At 39.7% G+C, this 14,574-nt stretch overlaps 1 protein-coding gene across 3 annotated transcripts in view; it reads left to right on the forward strand.

Annotated features, from left to right (window-relative positions):
* The window catches only part of GTF2IRD1 (GTF2I repeat domain containing 1), a 102,270-nt gene that overhangs the window by 43,470 nt on the left and 44,226 nt on the right, over positions 1-14,574 (forward strand). For all 3 annotated transcript variants that reach the window (XM_073665174.1, XM_073665166.1, XM_073665170.1), the window contains exon 2: positions 7,960-8,088. In XM_073665174.1, the coding sequence (XP_073521275.1) occupies positions 7,963-8,088 (126 nt within the window). In that variant the 5' untranslated portion in view covers positions 7,960-7,962. The remainder of the gene's footprint in view (positions 1-7,959; positions 8,089-14,574) is intronic.

Consider the following 14,574-nt stretch of genomic DNA (forward strand, 5'->3'; position numbering starts at 1 on the left):
TCCATACAGTATAATGGGCCCCACATAGTCCTCCATACAGAATAATGGCCTCACATAGCCCTCCATACAGTATAATGGGCCCCACATAGTCCTCCATACAGAAAAACGGTCCCACCTAGGGATGGTGGTTCTGGTGTCGCGGGCCAAATAAAACTACCCTGCGGGCCACGGGCCAGAGTTTGACATGTGTGTGCTATGGCTTATCTGAGATAATATTTATGTTGGATGTGCTATGCCTAATATATACCACCAGCTCAGGGCACTCTTCACACTTGGGTCTTGGTGTCTGTTGCCACTGAAGTTCAGAATACCTTTGCGTACTCCGTTATTCTACCCAGTAAAGACAAAAACAAAGCAGTGTACATGGAAAGATTATCAGTGGAAACTATTACAATACTGATTGCAGCTGATCTATCATATCTGCCATGCATTCTTTTAAAATGGAACCCATAAAGTCAGCATGAAGAAAGCCTAAGGTCAATTTCACACCAGCATATTTCAGATCTACTGGCACGAACTAACAGTATTATAGATTGCCATGACGACGTTGGTTTGGGTTTTGATACCAGCCATAGTTCAATACTCACACGTTTCCTTTGAAATTTGAGATGGTGATACTTGACTGTGAGCCTGCTGCTTGGTTGCTTTCAGGTTTTCACTGCATGATTTACGGACCAGCTAAGGATCTCCTGACCCAAACTTAACGGCTCTCTACATAGACATGTATAAGGCTGTCATGCTCCAGTCAAAGACCTACGGCCAATCTGTGCATCAGACCACAACACACGGATGTGTAAATCTGACTAATGAAAGAGCATTCTTAGGAACAATAATCGCCCAGTGTAAATAGGCTGCCAATAACCTGACGAGCAAGCAAAACGTTCGTTCATAGTAAAACTATTTAATCTTTACTTAGAAATCATTCTTGGGAGAGCGTAGTCCTTTCTAAACAAGACATGTGCTGCCTAGAACAATGTCAGTTTATGACCACAGAACAATCTATTACCTATCGTTCTGTGAGGATGGGAAGAGTCGTCAACCTGTCTAAAAAGGTTATCAAAATTATTTAACAGTCTCCATCTCCTTGAGTAAACCCACCTTAATACTTGTTAGATCATCTTTTGGCAAGTTGTATGAATGGTTCACAGTTATTTGTAAGTGAATTATGAATTAGCTGCATCAACTAGTCCAATATTCTCTCTGTTAGGCCACGGCCCCACTATCAGTATTTGGTCAGTATTCAATCAGTATTTTTTCTCAGGAGTGGGAGCCAAAACCAGGTGAGGAACAATCAGAGAAAAGGTATAATAGAAACAAGTCACCAATTCTGCATTTATCACTCACTCCTGGTTTTGGCTCCCACTCCTGAGAAAAAATACTGACCGAATACTGCCCAAATACTGATAGTGGGACGGTGGCCTTAGGCTACGTCCAGTAATGATCCATTTGAAGCAGACCTAGTTCAAAGGGAAGAAAAACAGATGGCTATTTAATGGATCTGTTTTCCATAGACTTCAGTGTTAAAAAAATGGATCCAGTTGTAATCCCTTTTTTTAGCCATGCAAAAAAGTTGCGCCTCACAACTTTTTTTTTGTGCTAAAATAACTGATGGCTAGATCTGTTTCAAATGCATGATTACTGGAATGTGAACTCAGCCTTATATTGCTGCACAAGGCAACACAGTGGCTCATTGGTTAGCATTCCATGGATAGGTCATCAATATGTTGCGATCGTACAACCCCTTTAAGTTGCATACATAGAATTGTACATTATAGGAAGCTGAACCTAGATATAAGGAAACTCAGCGTTAAAACCCTTACTGACATGTGATGTACACTTGCACCACACACCAGGTGAAGGTGTATCGAGCTGGCTTATGAACTGAGCCTACACAAGACCTGGCAGATGCCGGCTGTGTTATACTGCATCTGCCTGTAACAGCAGCAATCAGAGCCAAGTTCCCAGCACTGCTGTTTCTCCTTAAATGCCACTGTCAATCTATGGCAGCAACATTTAAGCAGCATAGACCAGGGAGCGTGCCATTCCAGGCACCCTTCGCTCAAGCCAGCCCTCATCATTATCACGATGCAAACCCGGGGTGTCAGTGAGCCACCATGTTACTTGAGGGCTGTTATTAGTATTATTATTTTTTTTTTAAATCACTCCCTCCCTTTTCCTTCAGAAAAAATGAAGACATTAAAAAACACATATTCTGTATTGCCACATTCATAAAAGCCCAATCATTCAAAAGCTAAAAATATTTAACCTGGAATTATCATTATTTTATTCCCCGCACTTTTCCCTAAAAATGCAATAAAAAGGGAACAAAATATTATTATTTGTACTCTAAAATTGAATCAGTAAAAATGTTGAAAAACTCCAGAATTACTGTTTTTTTAATTCACTCCACCTAAGAAAAAGTGTAATTAAAAAGTGATTGAAAAGTCATAGTCATAGCCGAAAGTGTTGGCACCCTTTGAAATTGTTCCAGAAAATTGAGGGTTTCTCCCAGAAAATTATTGCAATTACACATGTTTTGATATACACGTGTATATTTCCTTTGTGTGTATTGGAACAAGACAAAAAAACCTGAGAAAAAAAGTCAAATTGGACATAATTTCACACAAAACCCCAAAAATGGGCCGGACAAAATTGTTGGCACCTTTCCAAAATTGTGGGCAAACATCTGTGTTTCAAGCATGTGATGCTCATTCAAACTCACCTGTGGCAAGTAATAGGCGTGGGAAATATGAAAATCGCACATGAAACCAGATAAAAATGGGAGAAGTTAACTCAATCATTCCATTGTGTGTCAGTGTGTGCCACACTAAGCATGGAGAGCAGAAATAGGAAAAGAGAACTGTCTGAGGACTTGAGAACCAAAATTGTTAAACAATATCAACAATCTCAAGGTTACAAGTCCATCTCCAGAGATCTTGATGTTCCTTTGTCCACGATGCGCAACATAATCAAGAAGTTTACAACCCATGGCACTGTAAGAGAAAGAAAGAAAAAAGATATATTAAGACCACAGTGATCAAACATTTTTTTATTTGTTAATACCAAATAACAACATAAATAAGCCACAAAAATAATCTTTAAAAACATTTAAAAAGCACAAAAATGGCTATATATACACAGACAACCAACCTGGTCTAAATATAGGCCAGGTGATCCTATCCCGTGGTTCGAGATCAGAAAATATTAATGCTTGGTTAGTCAATTTGGTATATTACCATAAAGTGCACTAGATACACAAAATAAAGTGCATTGTGCAACCATAACCTCATGTGTATTAAACTCAAAACATGGACATATTGTAAACAGAATTGTCATAACCTCAGATTTGATATGCATAAGACATACAAAGCAAGGTTTGCATTGAGCCAATCTATAATAAGTCTGTTTGTAACAAACTTGTTTAACAATAATTGCTATGTGGACACTCCATTTCAAGATGCAATAGGCAGATGTAAAACACTTGCAGTGTCATTATATAGTACAGAGCTATGTACAATTCATTCAGACATATTCCCCAAATAGATATACCATATCAGTATGACCAAGATGTTTTGAGACTGATATCAAAAATAGAGATCCTATAGGAAATAACACGGGCATAGGCGAGTTCCCCCTCGCGTATCACCGCTACCAATGCGGCTTCATCAAGGGAAAATTCAGCAGTGCAACCCATGGCACTGTAGCTAATCTCCCTGAACATGGACGGCAGAGAAAAATTGATGAAACATTGCAACGCAGGATATTCCGGATGGTGGATAATTAGCCCCAATCAAGTTCCAAAGAAATTCAAGCTGTCCTGCGGGCTTAGGGTGCATCAGTGTCAGCACGAACTATCTGTCAACATTTGAATGAAATTAAACACTATGGCTGGAGACCCGGAGGACCTTACTGCTGTCACAGAGACATAAAAAAGCTAGACTACAGTTTGCCAAAATGTACGTTAACCAGAATCCTTCTTGGAAAGTTTCTTGTGGACAGATGAAACCAAGATAGAGCTCTTTGGTAATGCACATCATTTTACTGTTTGCCAAAAACATAATGAGAAAAGAACACAGTACCTAAAGTCAAATATGGTGGAAGTTCAAAGATGTTTTGGGGTTGTTTTGCTGCCTCTGGCACTGGGTGCCTTGACTGTGTGCAAGGCATCATGAAATCTGAACATTACCAAAAGGATTTTGGGTTGCAATGTAGTGCCCAGTGCCAGAAAGCTGGGTTTGCGTCTTAGGTCATGGTTCTTCCAGCAGGACAAAGACCCCAAACATACTTCAAGAATCACCCAGAAATGGATGGAAACAAAGTGCTGGAGAGTTCTGAAGTGGTCAACAATGAGTCTGGATCTAAATCCCATTGAACACTTGTGATGAGATCTTAAAATTGCTGTTGGGAGAAGGCACCCTTCAAATATGAGAGACCTGGAGCAGTCTGCAAAAGGAGAGTAGTCCAAAATTCCATGTTGAGAGGTGTAAGAATCCTGTTGATGGTTATAGGAAGCGATTGATTGCAACCAAAGGGTGTACAACCAAATATCATGTTATGGGTGCTGTGAGGCAGTGACCGGGATCGTATACGAGGGACGTTATATATCCCCCAGAATGTGTACAGAGACCTATTAAATCCATTGGAGTGCATTGCAGTCACAGACACAGCTGCGGCTGCAATGCAGGAATGAAGGTGAGCAATGACCTGGTCAGACTACCTGGCTAAGGCAGATTAAGTAAAACCCGGCAGGGCCTTCATTTCTTGGAGAAAGTCACAGGAGGCAGTGGGGCGGCCTCCTCCCTCCAACCTGGGTTTTCCAGTGGGTCTTGCCACAGGTCCTTTAAAATCCCTGCACTAAGGAGTAGTGTTGTTCTATGTTGGAACCTGCTAGGAGCATAGCAGGAAAGCTCAGCGGGATTGAGTGTGGTTGAACCACCGCCTTGGAAGGCTCTGCAGCTGTCAGGCTCTGAGCGGCCCGACGCGGCCATTGTCTCCGGCAACCATTGTTTATGGACTTATGTTAACCCGGCTGCGAACCGGAGGACTTTCTGTTTACCCGTGAGTTGCTGAATAAAAGCTGTTTATGATGGACTTGCTTGGGTCACTGCCTCAGTTACTGCACGGTGTGAACACCGCCGCCTTACAGTGCCAACAGTTTTGTCCAGGGCATTTATGGGGTTTTGTGTGATATTATATCGAATTTGCCTTTTTGTATCTATTTTTTTGTGTTGTTCCAATACACACAAAGGAAATAAGCATGTGTATAGCAAAATATGTGTAATTGAAATAATTTTCTGGGAGAAATACTTCATTTTCTGGAACAATTTCAAAGGTGCTAACACTTTTGGCCATGACTGTATATAGCATAAAGTGGTACCTATAAAAAATAAAAATATGGCTACTGGAATGCAATAATAATTAAATAAATTAAATTGCCTGTCCAGAAAGGAAGAGGACTAGAAGTCTAGTGCCATCTATTGGAAATAGCAATCCTACAAGTCAATATCGACCCTTTAACAAGCCTTGCCATATGACTTAGAATAAAAGCCAAAGCTCAATTTGCAGACAGTATTTTGGGGTGTTGCACATCATCAGTGCAAAGCATGAGATCTGATTTGACTGTATGAAAGGCTTGGACTGGGGTCTAAGGGGTAACATTTCTCCTTGTGGAGAGTGACATGCCAGGCCTGGCATGCCAATGTGAGGAGAAATGTTATCCCTTAGACCTAAATAAAACTGGTTATTAAGACCAAAATAGGTTAAAATAAGAAAAAACTCCCTCTAAGGTGATGCCTAACTTTCAATATGTACTACACTGAAAAATAATCAACTAACTCAATAAATCAGTCAGTCCTGTTCCATATTTATGTAGTTAGAATTGAACAGTCCTGAAATTTTGACAAGACTTTACTTTCTTTTTTTTTTTTAACAAAATATCAAGAACCAGAGAGTGAAAAAATATTGAGGAAACTGATGTGAATAGAAGTGACTTCACTAAGTCACCTGTTTTGTGGACGCAATGCTTATTGCAGCTGTGTATGTTTTAACCTGAAACACCACCGCATTTCAGAGAAAACATCTATGATGAGATAGCTGGAGACTATGTGTCTCAGATGATTAGTCCAAGTCAAATTTCCAGCGGCTTCTCTCTGGCCTGCTTCTCTAGCCTGACAGGTCTGTCTCTATACAAACACACAAAGAGTGCGCCTAACCATTTGTCTTTAAAGGGATTCTGTCAGCTGATTCATGTTGCCCAAACCACGGGCAGCATTAATCAAGACAGTGGCAACGTTATTGCGGCTTTGTATGATTTACTCTGAAATCCTGCGACGTTTCAGGAAAAACATACAGTGGAGGAAAAAAGTATTTAGTCAGCAGGGCTACAATTTTGTTTCTGGTGTCCTTCGACAGCTCTTTGGTCTTCACTATAGTGGAATTTGGACTGTGACTGTTTGAGGTCGCGGACAGGTGTCTTTTATACTGATAACAAGTTTAAACAGGTGCCAGTGCTACAGGTAATGAGTGGAGGATAGAGGAGCCTCTTAAAGGAGAAGTTACAGGTCTGTGAGAGCCAGAAATCTTACTTGTTTGTAATTGACCAAATACTTATCTTCCACCAAAATTTGAAAAAAATGTCTTTCCAAATCAGACAATGTGATTTTCAGGATTTGTTTTCTCAGTTTGTCTCTCATAGTTGAGGTCTACCTATGATGTCAATTACAGGCCTCTCTCATCTTTTTAAGTGGGAGAACTTGCACAATTGGTGGCTGACTAAATACTCTTTTTCCCCACTGTACTTTGAAAGGCCGGCCAGGGACTGTGTGTCTTGAATGACTAGTCCAAGGCAGGTCCCTGGTGGCTTATCACCCAGATCACACCACTGGTCTCTCCCTATGTGTGTATATAGGGAAAGACCTGTAATTGAAGAATAGCGGAGGGGAGAGGAGCCACTGGGAACCTGCCTCGGACTAGAAATCGGAGTCACAAATTCAATGACTGACTTTTCAAAGAATGTTTTCTCTGGACCCAACTACATTTCATAGAAAGAATCTCCAATAACACAGCCAGGGACTGATTCATGCTACTGATTCAGGCAAAATGAATCTAATGTCAGGTTCGCTTTAGAGGGATTATCCAGGAATAGTGCTCTTCATGTTATAGGCCAGAGCCTGGTTATAATTCTATAAATCCCTGGGACCAATGCTGACTCTCCACCCCTGCTCTGGTGATTGTTTACTGGCTGCAGTGGTGACATCACAACTACAGCTCGCATCGCTGCAGCCAATCATTGGACTCATCGGCTGCAGCAGTGATGTGTGCTACAGTCATGACGTCAGCCTGTAAACAATCAGTGGAGCAATGGCGGGGAGGCCGCGCTAGTGAGGTTATTTGAATAAACTATCCTGTTGTTTTATGACCATTTTTAAGCCAAGTGATACAAAATATTTATGTATATGCATGTACTAAAAATTCTTGGCGCTTAGAACTAATAGATTTACCGTTTTCTATTTGTGATTTGTTTTTTTATTTGTATGTTTTAACAATAATGTTATTAACAACTGTTGATTACTTTTATGATAAACACGAGATAGCACAAATATGTCATTTTATCGTTGTTGGTAATATAAAAACATTGCAGTTCAAAGACCACACTGAGAGCTGAAAGTGTGTAAATTCAATTTTTAAAGAATATATTTTCTTCTAGGTATATGTTGGTTTTGTGCATTTGTAAACAGAGATTTCTATCTTATATTATGTACAACAAAATCCCTTATTATCTCCTGAATGTTTAGATTTAAACGCATACATTATTAAGTGTAATATGTCTTCTGCGCTTCTTTTTGTGCACACTGTATTGGCATATTCGCTAAGCTTCACCAAAAATATTATCGCAAGGGAGTTGCTCTCACATTAGATCCAGTCCATAGTACTTTAAATGCTATTATATTTCTCTTCTAGAATATGGCATTTGCAGGAAAGCAGTATGAAGGACCCATGAACGACTCTAGATCTGATATGTGGATTTCAAATGCTTCTAATGGAAAAGATGAAATTATCACAAGCCTTGTATCTGCCTTAGATTCTATGGTAAGAACCTTGTTATGATATAATGTGGTATAATTATCAATGTACATTGGAAACAAAGCTCTTCATATTATAAACATTGTTGCACATGGTTTGCATCTTCTATGATCACTTAAAGGGCTATTCCCATCTCCAAGATCCTATCCCAATATGTAGTAGGTGTAATAATAATAATATTAGCAAATACCTCCAATTAGAAGTGTAGTATAGTTATTCTGATTCACTTTGTTGCTTACCCCATCTGCAGGGCATTGCAGTAGCTTAGATATCCATGGTTGCGACCACTAACAACTTACTAACTAACTGTCACTAGATGAGTGCTCATAACCATGGATACCTAAGCTACTGCAATGCCCTGCACATGGGGTAAGAGACATAGTGAATCAGAAGAACTATACTACATCTCTAATTGGATGTATTTGCTAATATTATTATTACACCTACTACATATTGGGGATAGGATGTTGGAGATGGGAATACCCCTTTAATTACATTGCTGGTCACTTTAACTATACATAATTTTAGTAGTTATCTTGTAGTGTTCTTTACTGCATATTTCAAATGCAAGGAAACTTATTATGGAATTAGATAATGTTCTTTTTAAAAAAATAAAAGTTTCAATGCGATGGAAGGAAAACCAGAACCAAAATGCTTAATAGAGATAGTGGAAATAATTTCCCAGGATAAAGAAGAAGGGTAATGATTAAAGATTATGATTGATCTTCATTGATTGTCAATATCGTAATGACATTTTATAGGACATTGTTGTGTAGTGTACATCTCTTGGGAGAGCAGTCACTAGGCAACCATAATGGTCCCCACCTTCAAGGGTCATCAGGACCCCGTTAGGGAACCGCAGACAGATTTACTGCTGAAATGGAGCTGCCCTGTCATTCAGTGGAAAATATGTCTACAAGTTATGCTGCATATGATATACACTCAACGGTGAAATTGCAATACCAAGAAGGAAAAGTCCTGGAGTTATGGAAATCACAGGATCGATAGACATAGTATTGATATGCAAATGATGAAAAAAAGGAAAACAAAATTTTAAAATATCTAAATTTATTCTGTATGTGTGCCACGCGCAGAACTACACAAACTTACACGCTTTAGAATTTTAGACTATGTTCACATATCATGTTTTTTGATGCAGTTTTTTTATGCAAATTTTCTGCTGCCTTTTGCAGTATCAGCAAAGTCTATGAGAAACTGAATTCTCTGTTGACACATCATGGTTTCTTTTTGTTCAGGATTTTGTGCCTTGCATGTTTTTTTTTGGAAAATAGAGCATGTCACTTCTTTCAGTGTTTTTTCACCCATAGGAAGTAATGGGTGGTGAAAAAATGCTGAAAAATGCATCAAAATTTGTAGCAGCGTTTTTGATGCCAAAATAGAATGGGTTCTTTTTTTCACAGAACTTTATGTACATGCACAAAAAGAGACAGAAGGACAGTGAAAAAAGCTGAAAAAAGCACCAAAACGCATAAAAAAAGAACCAAAACTGCAAGAAAAATCCTGAACAAAATGCCATTGACGATCAGGTTTTGCTGCAGAAAATTGACTCCAAAAAAAACATGATGTGTGAACATAGCCTTAGTGAGGTTATTAATGGTTGTAAGGGCTTATATTTCTGCAAGAGTCGCTCATACTCAATACTGAATAAATGAAGCTGTTTTGAAAAATGTATTTCCATTTTTTCATCATTTAACATGTCTATCGATCCTGTGATATCCATAATGTCTCAACATTTCTTTCTTAGTGTTGCAATTACAATGTTGAGGAGTGTGTATACTGCACTATGTAGCATGTTTTTCAACATGTGCCTAAACTTTTTGCAAAGTAAGAATGTTTTAAAAATGGAAATGCTACAACTTTATTTTTATCAATTAACAAAAGCGCAAAGTGAAAGGACAAAGGGTAAACCTATATCAAATCAATATGTGGTGTGACCACATTTTGCCTTTAAAACAGCATCAATTCTTCAAGCTTGACAAGGAGGTTGTTTCAAACATCTTGGAAAGTTAACCACAGATCTTCTGTGGATATGCTTGTGCAAATCCTTCTTTCTCTTCATATAGTCACAAACAGACTCAATGATGTTGAGATCAGAGCATTGTTCTTCTTTACACCTTTGACAGTTTTTCCTGACATTGGCTGTATGTTTGGGGTCGTTGTCCTGCTACAAAATAAATTTTGAGCCAATTAGATGCACCCTTGGTCTTTCCATGGTGTTTGACCTGTGACATGGAACTGTCTTCCACACCTTCAGCTATATCTGTGTTTCAACCTACATATGAAAATGATGATCATTCTGTTTGGTATAATTACTCATACACTTGAATATAATCCGACAAAATCCCTGATTTATGCTGTTTTGAAGGCAAAGAGTGGTCATACCAAATATTGATTTATTTAGATTTCTCTTTTGTTCATTCACTTTGCATTTTGTTATTTGCTAAAAATATACTCTTCTATTTTTGAAAGCATTCTTACATTGCAGTATTTTTTCCACACCTGCCTAAAACGTTTACACAGTACTGTGCATATATATATTGTAACGTTTCTACTCACTCGGTTGCTTTGAAGTAGGCACGGGAATTGGTTAAGCAAAATGTCCAGGCTGGTTTATTAAGACTGAATAAACCATGCCACAAGCAAAGGAAATAAACAGCCTTTCAGTTCAGGCAAAACAAAATAAACATTTCAAATAATGACACTTTAGTGATAGTCCAGTACATGGGCTGAATAGCATCCAGTATATAAACTTAGTCTAGAGACAACACAGAGGAGGCCTTCTTACCTCCACTCACTGGTCACTAATGGTACAGCTGGACTTCTTTATATCCACCATACCTCACACCGTGTTGGGGATATGTGAGCAGCCAGTCCCACCCATTTCTCTGACTGCTTGTAAACCTGTCCCTTACCACACACTTTACATGCTGAAGCTTGCTTCCGGGCTTACATCACTGAGGACAACTACCTCCGTCATACATATCTTCCATCAGTGATGCCATGTTACAATATATATTTGTGTATATATATATATATATATATATATATATATATATATATACACTGCTCAAAAAAATAAAGGGAATGCTCAAATAACACATCCTAGATCTGAATGAATGAAATATTCTCATTGAATACTTTGTTTTGTACAAAGTTGAATGTGCTGACAACAAAATCACACAAAAATCATCAATGGAAATCAAATTTATTAACCAATGGAGGCCTGGATTTGGAGTCACCCCCAAAATTAAAGTGGAAAAACACACTACAGGCTGATCCAACTTTGATGTAATGTCCTTAAAATATGTCAAAATGAGGCTCAGTATTGTGTGTGGCCTCCACGTGCCTGTGTGACCTCCCTACAACGCCTGGGCATGCTCCTGATGAGGTTGCGGATGGTCTCCTGTGGGATCTCCTCCCAGACCTGGACTAAAGCATCCGCCAACTCCTGGACAGTCTGTGGTGCAACGTGACGTTGGTGGATGGAGCGAGACATGATGTTCCAGATGTGGTCAATCGGATTCAGGTCTGGGGAATGGGCGGGCCAGTCCATAGCTTCAATGGCTTCATCTTGCAGGAACTGCTGACACACTCCAGCCACATGAGGTCTGGCATTGTCCTGCATTAGGAGGAACCCAGGGCCAATCGCACCAGCATATGGTCTCACAAGGGGTCTGAGGATCTCACCTCGGTACCTAATGGCAGTCAGGTTACCTCTGGCGAGCACATGGAGGGCTGTGCGGCCCTCCAAAGAAATGCCACCCCACACCATTACTGACCCACTGCCAAACCGGTCATGCTGAAGGATGTTGCCGGCAGCAGATCGCTCTCCACGGCGTCTCCAAACTCTGTCACATCTGTCACATGTGCTCAGTGTGAGACCTGCTTTCCTCTGTGAAGAGCACAGGGCGCCAGTGGCAACTTTGTCAATCCTGGTGTCCTGTGGCAAATGCCAAGCGTCCTGCACGGTGTTGGGCTGTGAGCACAACCCCCATCTGTGGACGTCGTGCCCTCATACCACCCTCATGGAGTCGGTTTCTAACCGTTTGTGCAGACACATGCACATATTTGGCCTGCTGGAGGTCATTTTGCTGGGCTCTGGCAGTGCTCCTCCTGTTCATCCTTGCATAAAGGCGGAGGAAGCGGTCCTGCTGCTGGGTTGTTGCCCTCCTACTGCCCCTCCATGTCTCCTGGTGTACAGGCCTGTCTCCTGGTAGCGCCCCCAGCCTCTGGACACTATGCTGACAGACACAGCAAACCTTCTTGCCACAGCTCGCATTGATGTGCCATCCTGGATGAGCTGCACTACCTGAGCAACTTCTGTGGGTTGTAGAGTCCATCTCATGCTACCACGAGTGTGAAAGCACAACCAACATTCAAAAGTGACCAAAACATCATCCAGAAAGCATTGGTACTGAGATGTGGTCTGTGGTCCCCACCTGCAGAACCACTCCTTTATTGAGGGTGTCTTGATAATTGCCAATAATTTCCATCTATTGTCTGTTCCATTTGCACAACAGCATGTGAAATTGATTGTCAATCAGTGTTGCTTCCTAAGTGGACAGTTTGATTTCACAGAAGTTTGATTTACTTGGGAGTTATATTCTGTTGCTTAAGTGTTCCCTTTATTTTTTTGAGCAGTGTACATATATTACATGGCTCTGTCATATTAGAGATAATTTTTTTAGAGTTTGTTTAACATTTGCTATTTCTCTAATTATCCCAAAGGACTATGAATTACATGTGTACACATGGGGGCTGATACATCCAGTATGTTTTGCCAGAATTCTGGCGTAAAACTACTTGAAATGTCAAAACATTTTTGTGCAACTCAAAGTTGAGGCTTTTATGCCAGTCTCGGCCAGCTACACTAACTTTTTGAAAAGTGAGGACGCTCAGGCAGGATGGAGCATGGCCAAGCGCATCCAACAAATTCATCATAATTTACACCACAAGTAGTGTAAATCCCAACTGAAATGTACGCCAGCCCATGCCTGGCTTCCAATTCTAGCAGTGATGTACAGCAGTTGAAAGATGTGCCAAATTTATTAACCACTTCACGACGTGGCCGATTTGCGATTTTGTGTTTTCGTTTTTTTCCTCCCCTCCTTCCCAGAGCCATAACTTTTTGTATTTTTCTGTCCACGGAGACATATGAGGGCTTATTTTTTATAGGACGAGTTGTACTTTTGAATGACACCATTTATTTTACCACATAGGGTACTGGAAAACGGGAAAACAATTCCAAGTGGGGAGAAATTGTGAAAAAACGCAATTCTGACATTGTTTTCTGGGAATTGTTTTTACAGTGTACATTTTGTGGTAAAAATGATCTCTCAATATGATTTTGTTCATCAGTACAATTACGGCAATACCATGTCCAGTTTTTTTTATTTTAGTGGTGAAAAAAAAAATCAGAAGTTTGCAACGTAACGGTTTTATTTTTCGGTCGATGGAGCTGTGTGATGGCTTATTTTTTGTGGGGTGAGACAAAGTTTTTATTGATTCCAGTTTGGGATAGATGTGACGTTTTGATCATTTGTTACAACATGTTTTGTGGAATTGCAGCGACCAAAAAATGTTTATTTTGGTGTCGATTTTTTTCATTTACGGTGTTTACCGATCAGGTTAATTTTTTTTTAGATTTTATCGCTTCTCGGTCTTTTGCCTAAGATCAAGTGTAGGAATTATTTTTATATTTTGATAGAGCAGACTTTTTTGAATATGGCGATACCACATGTATGTATGTATATATATATATATATATATATATATATATATATATATATATATATATATATATATATATATATATATATACAGTATATGTATATATATATTTTTAATATCTTTATTTTTAATGGGGGAAAGGGATGATTTCAACTTTCATGTTTTTTTCTATTATTTTCATATTTTTTTAAAACATATTATTTTACTTTTCACTGTTCTTGTTAGTACCCTTAGAGGACTTGAAGCTGTGATCATCTGATCGCTTGTGCCACAGCATTGCTGCATATATTGAAAATAACAGTTTCTTTGAAGCCCGATCACAGGCATGGCTTCAAAAGAGCTCCGTAATGACAGGCATGGGGGTTTTCAGCAGATCCCCAGCAGTCATAGCAACCCATTGGCGACCCGTGATCACGTCAAGGGTGAGCAGATGGGCGCATGGAATAATGCGCACTCATGCTGTCTCGTGTTAAATGCCGCTGTCAGAGTTTGACAGCAGCATTTAACAGGTCAACAATCGCGAGCAGAGCTTCGCTCTACCCGCGATTGATAGAGGTAGGTTCAGGCTATAATGCACAGCCATCACCTGCCAAGTATGGGGCGGCCTCACCCCGTGAGCCTGTTCCATATACCTGCTTTTAACTTGTGCCGCACATGTACGGCACATGTCGTAAAAGGGTTAAATACCTCTTAATGAATTTGGCTTATTAAGACTGGTGTGCAAAACGCCAGTCATAAGGA

The sequence above is a fragment of the Phyllobates terribilis genome, unplaced genomic scaffold (assembly GCF_046119375.1).
Source record: "Phyllobates terribilis strain yellow unplaced genomic scaffold, ASM4611937v1 Scaffold_2__4_contigs__length_985480577, whole genome shotgun sequence".
Taxonomy (NCBI): Eukaryota; Metazoa; Chordata; class Amphibia; order Anura; family Dendrobatidae; genus Phyllobates; species Phyllobates terribilis.